The following is a 12,718-nucleotide window of genomic DNA, read 5'->3' as shown; positions in this document are numbered from 1 at the left end:
TCTATATCCATGGTGAAGTGGATATTTGGATGTTGTTTGTTGAGGAAAATAAGGAATTTACGGAGTTCTGCTCTGCCGTGTCTCCATATTACGAATGTGTCGTCTACATAGCGGAACCAAACTTCTGGCTTTTTTGGTGTTTTTCCGAGGGCCTCTTTCTCGAAGTGCTCCATAAAGATGCACTATCAGAACACAATATCGAAACAGGACATCAAATACAGTTCGATAAAACGACCACAATAGCCAACATTACATCATACTTTCCAAGAAAGTATAGAGAAGCCATAGAAATACAAAAACACCCTAACAATCTAAATAGAGATAATGGCTACAATATAAATAAAATATGGAAGACCATCCTCCCGGCTATTGAAAACCGGCCGAATTCCTCCCCCCCCTTGACTCACAATTTTCTTCTCCCCCCTCCTCCCCCTCACACAAGCAGCGTAATATAAAAGGAACGACCCGGGGGAACAGCTTAGTATCAGGCTGCCCCTCGCCCTGATGAAGTGAACTGCAAGGTTCACGAAACGTTGGCATTCCAAGAATGGATCTAAACACGGAGAAAACCCGCGAAACGCAAGATTGTCACATAGGTAACACCCGTGAAAGCCTCAAGAATATTATTGAGAATTACTTTTCTAAACTTAAATTAATCTTTATTAGAAAGCTCTTTATTTTCCCTTTAGAGTAAGGTTAATAAGAAGAATGAAGAGATTATGACTGAAGTATTATTTAATTGCTTTCCAAAACCACATAGTCTTCAGAATTCAGGTCTTTTGTTTTCATTCTTTTGTACCTCTGAAATTGCTTGTAGTCTCTCAATATTTCGATTACGAGAAAATTGATCGATCGATACCATTGAAATTAAAATCTAAATTTCCCTTGTATAATACTTGTAATTCAATAGTCCGTACAATAATACAATTCGTGAAAGAGGTTGTTAAAATATCAGAACTTCGCTCTCGAACGCGTATTCAATAGTCGGTGTGTCGAAAAAATAAGAAAAGAAAAGAAAATTCGTGAAATCTTTCAGAAAATGCTAATCTATCATCCGGAAACTTTAATGTGCGTGATATAATTCTCGCGACGCACAAAACGAGCTACGAAGAAACTCGATAAACAGCCGTGTGGCGCCTTGCGGTGCGTCCTTGCCTCGCGCGAGCGACACCGGCACCAAAGTCCTTGTAAAGGAAAAACCACCCACGCAACATTAAGCGATACACCGCATGCTTGTGCGTGCCCCGTAAGCGTGTCAGTAAATGAGATCCAGTGCATAATCAATTTCATCGTTGCGTGTTATTCTGTCAAGCCGCAATCGAGATCCTTGTTAACCGTGGAAAAAAAAACTCTTGAAAATGCTGGGGGTACAGTCGATAATTATAAGGAAGCAAATTATGAATATAGAAAGCAAATTTGATTTTCACATCGAGTCCCGTTAGATTTATGAAATATTAACCCGAAATTATGTCGTCGTGTGGTCACTCGTGATATTTGATATCAAATAGACTAATAATCCTTGAATACGTGAGATACATTATTAATGATTGTAGGAAACATTGTCGGAAAAGTTAACGTAGTTAAGGCCAATCAACAGTTATGGTTGCGCACCATAGTTGAAAACGAGTTAACCATGGTCTCTATGGTAACACTCGAGGGTCGATTTTCTCTTAAGCGGCGACCTTGTTCTCGTCACCACACCCCTTTACTTCTCCCCTTTAATTGTTGTCCGTGTCTATAACTTTCTACCTCCTCATTTTCCCCATTACATCTCCAACGTAAAATGTTTCCTTCTCTGAGAATGACTAAGCTGTTAATTACCTTCACCGTTACTCTCCATCCTGGATGCTGTGTTGACCGTATCGCCGAACAGGCAGTATCTCGGCATTTTAAGACCTACTACACCAGCCACGCATGGTCCTACAAGGAAACACATGTACGGTCCAGCACTATATATTTTATGTTATTTTTATTACTGACGTTATTTTAATACCGTTTTTCCGAAAAAAGATAATGAAAATGATGTAATAGTTATAAAAATATCTGAAACAGTTTTCGTTTTGCGGACGTTTTTAAAAAAGTATAATTTTTATATATTATACTTTCTATTTTTTTCAAGAAGATTCTCTCTAATAAAAGATATCTTTTAAGTACCATTTTATGTCGTTAGAACAATTTCGTAAAAACATTTTTATTTTTTCCTTTAACATTGTTTTTCGTTTGTTGATACTTGAAGAGCTAATTTTCCATTTTTTGTTAAAAAAAATTTAACAAGCACTTACTTTCGCGAATACGTTAATTATTCTTTTTAGACAATGTAGAAACGACGGTTGTCCTTCGAGTCTATTTAAAAAGCAATTAATATTTTACTAATTATAACTAACCGTTCGACGCATATATCATACTAAGTCGTTTCTTCTCACGGAACTAATCTAAGTTCTACGCGTTCTTGAAAGATGTCGTTTCGGGTACGCGTGACATTTGGTGTCACCGAGACATACTTTAGCGAAAGATAGAAATGAGATGAATTAGTCCGGAAAATAAAGATTCTCGTCACGTAACAGTTTAAGGACCATCGTGTTATGAATTTAAAACTTAATGGAAATAAAACCGAAAATGATAACCACTTCAGTTGAGAAATACAATCGTTCATACTTTCAACAGTACACGGCTACTAATATTTTCCAACAATACCATTTCAGTTTCGCTTATATATCAAATATCATTTTCAATGAACGGATATTCTGTGAAAGTAAATTTGAGGAAAAATTCCCACTAGGAATTATTTTGAAATATTATACCGCGTTTTTCATTCAATTTGTGTTATTCGTAATACCAATTCATAGCTTGCCATATTCGACCTTTGCTATATGCAATCAATTCGTAACACGAAAGGTAAATTTATAACGTTCTTTAATTTTCTTCAACATATTGAACGTGCTATTATGTTTAATTAAACATCGAAAAGTCTACAAAATATGATATAAAAAGTTTTCGCCTTAGCGAAAAACAAATCGTATATGTAATAATACGTTGCAATAACAAGATGATGTACAATCTATGTACTTATGAAACTTGAAATTAGAAATTCTGAGGTTGCAGGCTATACGCAGTACGAGTCTGGCACAAAGCCTATAGAAGCACGTTAAAATTAATCTTATTTCACTTTACTTGAGCGGAAAAAGGTATAGGATAAAGTGTTGACTCACCAGAATGCATGCCGATACGAAGTTTTAATTGTTCGGTTGGTCTATGGCGAATACTGAATGTCATTACCGTATCCCTGAGGGCTAAACTCATCCTCGCAATTTCTCTAGCGTGATTCATTCCGTTTCTCACTGGTAATCCTGATACAACCATGTAAGCATCTCCTATTGTTTCCACCTGAAACAATCACGTGAAACTATATCGAATGTGTTATTGATAAAAATCATAAAAATAGTATAAAAACATATTTATGATTTTTTTTTATCAATAACACATTCGATATAGTTTACATGTTTATGTAAAATTCTTTTCCTTTATGTTACACGTTATAGTTTTATTTATGTATTTAAATTTATTATTATTCATTTAAAAAGCAAAAGAGCATTTTTACATTAAATCTTTACATCGAATATATTTTCATGTTAAATTTATTTATTTCTATCCACGTTTTATATTATTTTCTGTTCGGGTTAAATAGATTAATTACGAGGAAAAGAAGGTGTCAGACAAAAAGAAAAATCTAATGGCACCATTATATTTAACGAGGACACTACGATCTTAAAAAGTTCGTAATACTGAAGTGAAATAAACGAATTAAAAGTAAAATGTATTTAATGTAGAAATATCACGAAACATAGAACATGAAAAAAAGTGCTGTAAATGTAATGAACGAAAACCATTTTAACAATTAACAATTAAGGCTTTTTAAATTGTAACTCTGATGAATATAAATTTAATAATATATCTAATTTTTTAGATTAAAAGAGCTAAAAGCATGACGATAACACAATTTTATTATTTAAATTACATATACTATTATTTAAATAGTATACATAATCGTATACATTTAAATAGTATACATAATCGTTTCGACTTTGCATATGGTCCTCATCAATTAATATAAATACCTAAGGTATTTCGTTACTCAAAATTTAATTGTTAACTTTAAGATTCGCAGTCCGTCTCGTACGTATAATGCGTCAATCTTCTGAACATAAAACCATTTTATTTCTCAAAATGTCTATTTTAAAAGTTCTCATAATTACTGCTAATATATAATTATAAAAAAAGGACATCCACAAATATTGGCGACGAATTATTAATGAACTTGTATCGAGATGAATTAATCGTAAGCGATGTGATATTAATAGAAAATTAAATATAGATTTTGATAAAGTTTATTTTTCAATAAACTCTGATAATATAGAATCGTCGTCTAAATAAATCGCGGTAACGATTATATGAAATATGCGAAAGAGTATAAATAGTAAATAGATAATTATATATTTAATTTTAATATTCAATATTCTAAAAAGCGAATAGAGAGAAAAGAAAAGAACGTTCAAGAGGAAAAGGGAAAGTGTAATTAAAGTAAAGTAATGGAGTTCAGCGGGATATATATATATAATATAATATAATATATATATAATATAATAAAATTTTACTCTCATTATGTGTATACATATATATATATATTAATATATACTATAATGAGAGTAAAATCATATGACTATACCTTGCTGTACCGAAGAGTGCTTTTTAGAGATTGTAAAATTATAAAGACTTTTGAAAACTAAAATGCTGGCGTTTTATCGGTTAAAAATTCAGAGAAATTTCAATGTTCACTTAATATATTTTATTCTTATTATATTAATTAAATAATCTCGTAAAAGTATCCTCTTTTGTTCGGCAAGATGTTGTATTATCGCGACTTTATCTCACACAATTCATATCACTATACATCCACCACTTTCATATGTATATGTTTTACTTAAAATTATAATTGTAAATTCATGTGTTACACGTGACTCTTATTCTGTCTTTATATCTTTCATACTTATAGGCGCGTTTCTTGCACGTGAATATTATAATAATTTAGATTCAACTCTGCACGCGTGGTAGTGGTGTTATTTTCAAGGAAACTCGCTCTTCTAAGAAATCAAAGGCGATTTGTTTTCCGGGATTGCGGTGTTCCTCTCACCCTCTCCTTTCTTTTCGTCTCTTTCTCGCATTGGTCTTAACGGGTTGAACATCTCGCGATAAACTCCAAATCACGGGCACGTGGAACATTTTGTAAATATAGAATCGAGGGATTTCGAGCTTGATTTCATGAGAAATACAGCCTGTCAGCTGAGCAATACGATATTCTGGGTGATCGTTTAACTTGAAGACAAAATTGTTGGGAAAATGCAAGGAGGCGAGAGAGACAGAGAGAATGATGTAGACGAAGTTTCTTAATAGAAGAAGTCAGATTCTCACAAATGGAAAAACTTGTCGAAACGGTGAACGCTTTATTCGTTCAGCTTCGATAAAATTGTGCCGGAAGAACTTGGATATTGTTGGTGTGACGCCATCGCACGCGGGTTAAAAGTTTATTGCCATTTCATGAGGCAGCATTACTTTCTCCCAGTTAAAATATTCACCCCCTTTCGACTGAAGCTTTAAATCATCTTCATTTTATGTTCCCGAACACGTTTAAAACAGGTCGATACTTACCTTGTAAACGTCGAAGTTCTCGATAATGGAATCAAAACACGTGTAGAGGTCGTTCAGCAGATCGACCACCTGCAGAGGCGTGCTCTCGGCCGAGAGACTCGTGAAGCCTACAATATCGCTGAAGTAAATTGTCACTTGATCATATGTCTCGGCGATCACGCTTTGTCCGAGGATCAACTGCGACGCCACTGATCTGTTCGCAGAAATAAACAAACACGTGCATTTTATAGACGACCGTAAGCGGAAAAGAAATTTAAGGAATACTATTATGGTTCCGTAGAGATGACTGATCTGCATAATCATTTAGGCTTAGCGAACCCATGAGCTCAATATACAGCGGATGTATTTATATATTGTATAACCACAATATTCATGTGTCGTATATATTCATATATAGTATATATATATATATGTTTTAGCACAATGAACATTTAAGGAAAAATAAAAAGAGAGTTATAGTATTATTTGATTTAAAAATAAATAGAAGAATAAGAATACAAATCGTATTCCATTAAAATGGAGCAAGAAGACTATAGTTTATTTTTTATTTATATTCCTTAATTGTAAGAAAGAGTAAATAATTTTAAAAGAGGCATAATATAATAAGATTTCTACAAGGAATTTGGGAATTCTCGACTTTTCCAATTTCTTCGATGAATTTGTACAAATTTTTAATTAAAAAAAGGAAATTTTTAATTAAATAAAGGAAATTTATTTTTCTGGATTAACTTTTTTCGCATAAAATTTATTTTAACTTTTTATCAAGAACGTTCGACAAATTTTAAAATTAAATTTCTAGAAATTAATTAAGAGAAAATTATGTGTGGTGTTTTATTAGTCTATTTTGAAACATGTTTGAAACTCTAAAAAAATATTTATATATGCCTTTTACAAAGTCAGTGCACGAAGATATTATATAATGTTTATACATACATATATAATTTTATGAAAAATATTATATTTAAAAGAGCTTATTTTGCTAAAATTAAACTCTGTACAAAAATAAAAAGCATTGCTTTTGGAATGAATAGTAAGGTATTATTATTGCGCACAGAAATTTTGTCATCCCGATCTGTGTTTCGAATACGAATTGAATATCACCGCATCATGTACCGTGATATGATATCGATTAAACGGCTGCGATAGTGCAGTAATTACATCACCGGCGCTCGACAAAAGAATTCTCACTCACGAGAGACGAGTGGTGATAAAGTTTTCGAAGCTTTCAACAAATTTTCCTCGTACTTCGCTTCCTTTTATCTTCGTAAAATTTATTAAGGTTCACCTATTTATTCGCTAAAAGTTATGTAAGTTATGTGAAAAGTTATATGTTAAACGTGTACGTTGTAATGAAATAGTTTTGTTTAAACGAGCATTATATATATATATATAAAATATGTATACAATTCTTTTATTTTTATCGAAATTTCAACCAGATGAAATGATATTGATATTGATGTCTTAATATCGCCGTTTTTAATTGATTCTATCGCAAGTATGTTATATTTCCAAGCAAATATAAAAAACTTTGTTTTATATCATACCATAATGAAAACATATAACTTTGCTTTATCACACCGTAATAAAAACGTAATAATTACATCAATATACGACGAATTTTAATAAATTATTTTGAGACTTATTACATTTTATATTACTCCAATCGTACGTAATATTGAATTAAAAAGACTCAGTTTCTGTTAGATATATAATAATCATATTGCAATTCTACAGATTAGATTTTAATGGCGCTTTATACTCTCATTCCGTTACCTACTTATCGTCTCATAGATATACGTATTGACAAGTTTCACTCTTTTAGATCAATTTCAATTTTAAAGTTGACCAACTTTCGATATTCTTTCAATCGCGGCCTGTCGCGTGAGCAAGTCGTTCGATTCGACCGTGATTTTCTATTTCCATGTTACACCGTTCAATTTCACGCTGTCTGTAACACGAAAGGATTCTTCCAACCGTTAATTTACGTCATGGCGCATTGTCGCATCTTGATATAAAAGGCATTTGATATCTCGATCATTATTAGGCATTTGCATTAATTAGAGTTTAATGTTCATACGTTTGATAAGAAAAAATTCTTGTTTACATTCATTAATGTCTAATTTATACCCAGTTAAATTAACATAATTCTAACAATAAAACTTGATAATAATTTAGGTATAAATAATTCAGATAAAAAAAGTGATGATACGAAAATTCAGCGAAAAGTTAATTACAACTAGCAACAAAGCAAACTCAAATTTTGTGCATGCAATTTATAATAATTATTGGAATTAATAAAAACATTCTTTTAAATAAAGAGTATTATAAAATTAATAAAATAATACAATTTTTTTAAAATCGAAATATATTTTGAATCTACAATGTGATATATAAAAAAATATATATGTAAATATATATATTTATAGGAAAGACCGGGGATCCGTTGGCATAAAAGGCAAGTTGGTTTTGCGTTCCATTTATGTATTTATGACAAAGAAACAATGGAACAGTTACCGCGAAATATTTTTTTATAACATAGGTACTTTTTTTCCATACAACATAGATAAGTTTCATAATTTTTAAGTTTTTAAATCAAACAATAAAAAGTATTACAATAGAAAAATAGAAAAATCTAACTCAAGAGGAGGCAAGTAAATTTCATAATTTCGTATTAATGTCCTTCGGCTTGAGAAAGTAAATCTAAGTGATGTATTATTAGCTAAAAGAAAAATGTCTGTTAGTATACGTTTGAGTAACAATATTTGTTATAATAAAATGATAAAAATCAGACGTGTGTAGGGATGGGATACGTTGGCTCATATATAGGATGAGTCACTTAAGACCGGCCACCCGAATAACATCCACAGTTTTGGAGATAGGAAAAAATGTTTCAGATGAAAGTGGAACGGTTTCAAGGGGGACGTATTTTGGTCATGTTGTTTTTTTTTTCTAGGTGGAGGCATCAAAAAGATATGAAGATCACCTCCTTTTTTTTTAAATGAAATTATAGAATTTTTTTTATGTAATATGATTCCTCTAATTATTCTACATATAAAATTATTAAGGTAGAGATGTAAAAAAACAATAGTTTACGAGATATTTTATACTTTATTGTGACACATATTGACGTAAAATGTTAAATAATTCGTAACTTATTAATTTTTTGATAATCGTACCTTAATACTTTTATGAACAGAATAATGAGATGAATCAATTGGTGGAAAGAAGACACATAGTTGCTTATTTAAAAAATTATTCATTTTGCATATATACGTATATACGTATTTTTTTTAAAGCAACTGTGTGTTTTCCTTCCATCAATTGATTCATCTCATTATTCTATTCATAAATATTAAGTATTAAGGTACGATTATTAAAAAATTAATAGTTTACGAGTCACATTTAATATTTTATGTTAATATATACCAAAATAAAGTATAAAATATCTCGTAAACTATTGATTTTTTGATATCTCTACCTTAATATTTTTATACGCAGAATAATTAGAGGAATCATACTGTGTAAAAAAAATTATACAATTCCATTTAAAAAAATGGAGATGACCTTCAAATCTTTTTGGCGCCTCCACCTAAAAGAAAGACAACACGACCAAAATACGTCTCCCTTGAAATCGTTCCACTCTCATTTGAAACATTTTTTCCTATCTCCAAAACTGTGGACGTTATTTGGGTGACCGGTTTTAAGTGACTCACCCTGTATAAGAAAAGATTAGGTTGACTTGCTTTATCGCACGTGTGAACATTTAATTACAGCCTAACTGTGAGAAAACGTTTTATATTTAATATATTTCTATATTAAAAAAATAAAGTAAAACTAAAATAATTTAAAAACACTTTAAACACACATACTATATATATATATATATATATTTTAGAACGACCATATATACGAATACATTAAATACAACAGAGAACGTCATCATTTCGATCAAAATTAAATATTTCGAATATATATGTATATAATACAATATAAATTCTTTTATTAAATAATTTTATTTCAGATATGATTGCGCGCTGATAACTTTCGAACTTTCAACACGAACAGTCTGAAACGCTATTAATTCTCCTAAATTCCCCCTAAATTAAATTAGGAAAATTGTAAAGAAATTATTGTAAAAAATATTACCTGTTGAAAATCCGAACGTTATCGGCGCGCAATCATATCTGAAATAGATTTATTTAATAAAAGAATTTATATTGTATTATTCGAAACATCTAACTTTGACCAAAATGATGACATTCTCTATCGTATTTAAAATAATTTATACTTGTTTTTCTTTAACAATATTTTGCTACTTGATATATTATTACAAAATAACTTTGAAAGATTACTATCTATTACTTTTCTATTACGTTTTTATTAATTTAATATAGAGTTTATTATATATACAGGCAATTTACACCGTAATATATTTATGTTATTTACCCCATATATCGGGGCAAGTTGACCATATGCAGCATGTTTGTATTCCATTTATTGTAAAGAAACTATACAGTGTATAGAAATATTACTGGTATAATGAAAATGTAGAAAAAGGTTCTCTCTATCAGTATATTTTAATCGTAATAATTAATTGTTTAAAAAAATCTAATATCGAAATTGTGAAAACTGTGCCAACAAGTTCTCGGAAATAGGGGATCCCTTATTTTTCAAATGTCGCTTTCGAGTTAGGAATCTTATATCTTCAAATTTATTGGTGTCTAAATAATTCGGTTTTTTCGATATTTATAACTGTTTGCTGATACGAAACATGAAAGTTATTTCGGATGAATTTTCCACTTATAGCAAATGTAATGACAGTCGAAATCGTTTTTTCTAAGAAAAATCTGTTTTATTCTGTTCCGTGCAAACTTACTTTGGTAGTAACTGGTAAAGAAGTTCCTCGCATTTACGTTTCTCCTCGAGGTAGTCAGCCGTGCGTTCTTCTACCAATGTTTCTAAATTCGTGGCATACTGTTCCATGCGGGATAGTAAATTGTCCAGGATATTGCTGCTCTCATAGTCTCTGAAACAGAGAAAGAATACAATTCATACTTAATTTTGTATTTAATTTCGATATATGTGGTGGAGGAAAATGGATTACAAAAAGTACTCAAATCACAGTGGAATAGGATATTGAATTGGATGGATATGTCGCGCAATCGAATATTGATAATCGGATATCAATTGCGAACAATGAGAAGGAATTCTTCAATTTAATCCGCGTCGCCAGTTACATCAATATTGTTTAATCAGTCGAAAAGCGTCTATAGATCAAATACGTAAAGGTACAGGATAGGATAAACCATAATCGAGACAGCCATCGCAAAGGACAATTAATCCAATCTGCGATTGTAGTCGGTCAGACGTAATATCCACGTCATGTAGATATGAGGGACCAATATCGAGAATTGTTTGAGATCGTAATAATCGATTCCCATGAAGGCCATAACCAAGATAACTACTTCACTGAAGATGTTATTGAAAATCAAGTTTTTCATCGATTACACATTTTCTTGGAAATCTGACGATGCGAATTCATAAAAAAGTGAACTGTGCACGTGCATTAAAATGTTAGAATTATTTCATTTCCTTTAAATATTAATAATAAAGAAGAACATACTAGAGAGAATTATTTCATTTAATTTAACCAGTAAAGAGAAAAATTTTCGTTTTAAATCTTGATTACGTATCACAGTGGTAGTCGTTTTACATTTCTATGCGTAATATTCTTACTTATTTCGATAACATCTACAATGCGACAAAAAATCCTTTTCATTAAAGGAAACATTCCATTCCTTAGCTTGCTGAAAAATTATACGAGAAAAGAAATATTTGTCCGCTTGTATTTTAAAAATAACATCTCAACTGTACGCGCGCGCGCGCGCGTGTGTGTGTGTGTGTGTGTGTGTGTGTGTGTGTGAGAGAGAGAGAGAGAGAGAGAGAGAGAGAGAGAGAGAGGGGTGTATGCAGCTTCGCTCGAAATTAAGGAGTTGCTTTTAAATTCAGTATTCTCTTTGACAACAACAAAATATTCAAAGAAAATCAAGCATACAATCCTTGCTTCATATGTAGAGAAAATGGTAAGATATACAATAAGAAAATTTAGTCAGACAGATTATGCGACAAAAGCAGAAAGTTCTGAAAAATAATCCAAAAAAATCATTCATAAAAGATTACATTAAACAAATAACGGTAGACAATAATAAAATAAACGAAGTAATATAGAACACAGATTTGATTTGTAGAAAGTAATTATTTTAGTATAATTTTGACATAAAGAACCATAATGATATATTAGAGGGTTTGCGGGTTATCACCGTGTCTTCTTTCATGGTCGATGCCAACGTTTCGTGAACCATGCTGTATCAGTATCAGTGCACCCCTCGCCCTGATGAAGTGAACAGCATGGTTCACGAAACGTTGGCATCGACCATGAAAGAAGACACGGTGATAACCCGCAAACCCTCTAATATAATCGAAGAAGATAACTGTGGAAGCCTCAAATGCGTAACCATAATGATAATTGGTTATATTAATAAAAATGATGGCGCCATAATTTTCTTTGTAAAATATAAAAAATAAATTTCCGCGATGTAAAATTAATGATAAGAGATAATTTATTGTATGGTTTTATCAATAGAAATATTGGCTATTAGAGATCCTTGTCACTCGAACACATTCCAAGATTTTCTCGTATTTACTTACTTCGTAGAAGAATGAACGGAAATAGCTTCCAATGTTAAGGGTTTACGTCTCAGGTTATTAGGGAAGGTTGACATAACACAACACGCATTCCAAGGATAATAGAAAGGCATGTGAAAAACGACATTCATTAAAGTTTCACTTAGATGCTGTTAAATATCATTGACATTTGGCTAAATTTCGCTAGAAATAATATAATATATATATAATATATATATATAATATATAATATATATACAGGGTGAGTCATTTTAATCTATGGACCCGAATATCTTCCAAATTACGGTATCTATAAAAAAATGGTTTAGAT

The 12,718-nt window shown here is 31.1% G+C and overlaps 1 protein-coding gene across 3 annotated transcripts in view; it reads right to left on the bottom strand.

Moving 5' to 3' along the window:
* Nucleotides 1–1,795: 1,795 nt before the first annotated feature.
* LOC108729025 (atrial natriuretic peptide receptor 1) overlaps nt 1,796–12,718 on the bottom strand; it is a 99,656-nt gene continuing 88,733 nt past the window's right edge. For all 3 annotated transcript variants that reach the window (XM_018457928.1, XM_018457929.1, XM_018457927.1), the window contains 4 exons: nt 10,580–10,729; nt 5,704–5,896; nt 3,210–3,384; nt 1,796–1,920 (listed from right to left, as the gene is read on the bottom strand). In XM_018457928.1, coding sequence (XP_018313430.1) covers nt 1,814–1,920; nt 3,210–3,384; nt 5,704–5,896; nt 10,580–10,729 — 625 coding nt within the window. In that variant the 3' untranslated portion in view covers nt 1,796–1,813. The remainder of the gene's footprint in view (nt 1,921–3,209; nt 3,385–5,703; nt 5,897–10,579; nt 10,730–12,718) is intronic.

Source organism: Mycetomoellerius zeteki, unplaced genomic scaffold, assembly GCF_001594055.1.
Source record: "Mycetomoellerius zeteki isolate Tzet28-1 unplaced genomic scaffold, Tzet1.0 scaffold690, whole genome shotgun sequence".
In the NCBI taxonomy this organism is placed as follows: Eukaryota; Metazoa; Arthropoda; class Insecta; order Hymenoptera; family Formicidae; genus Mycetomoellerius; species Mycetomoellerius zeteki.
Note: the sequence above shows the minus strand (reverse complement) of the source record. Positions and strands in the feature narration are given on the sequence as shown.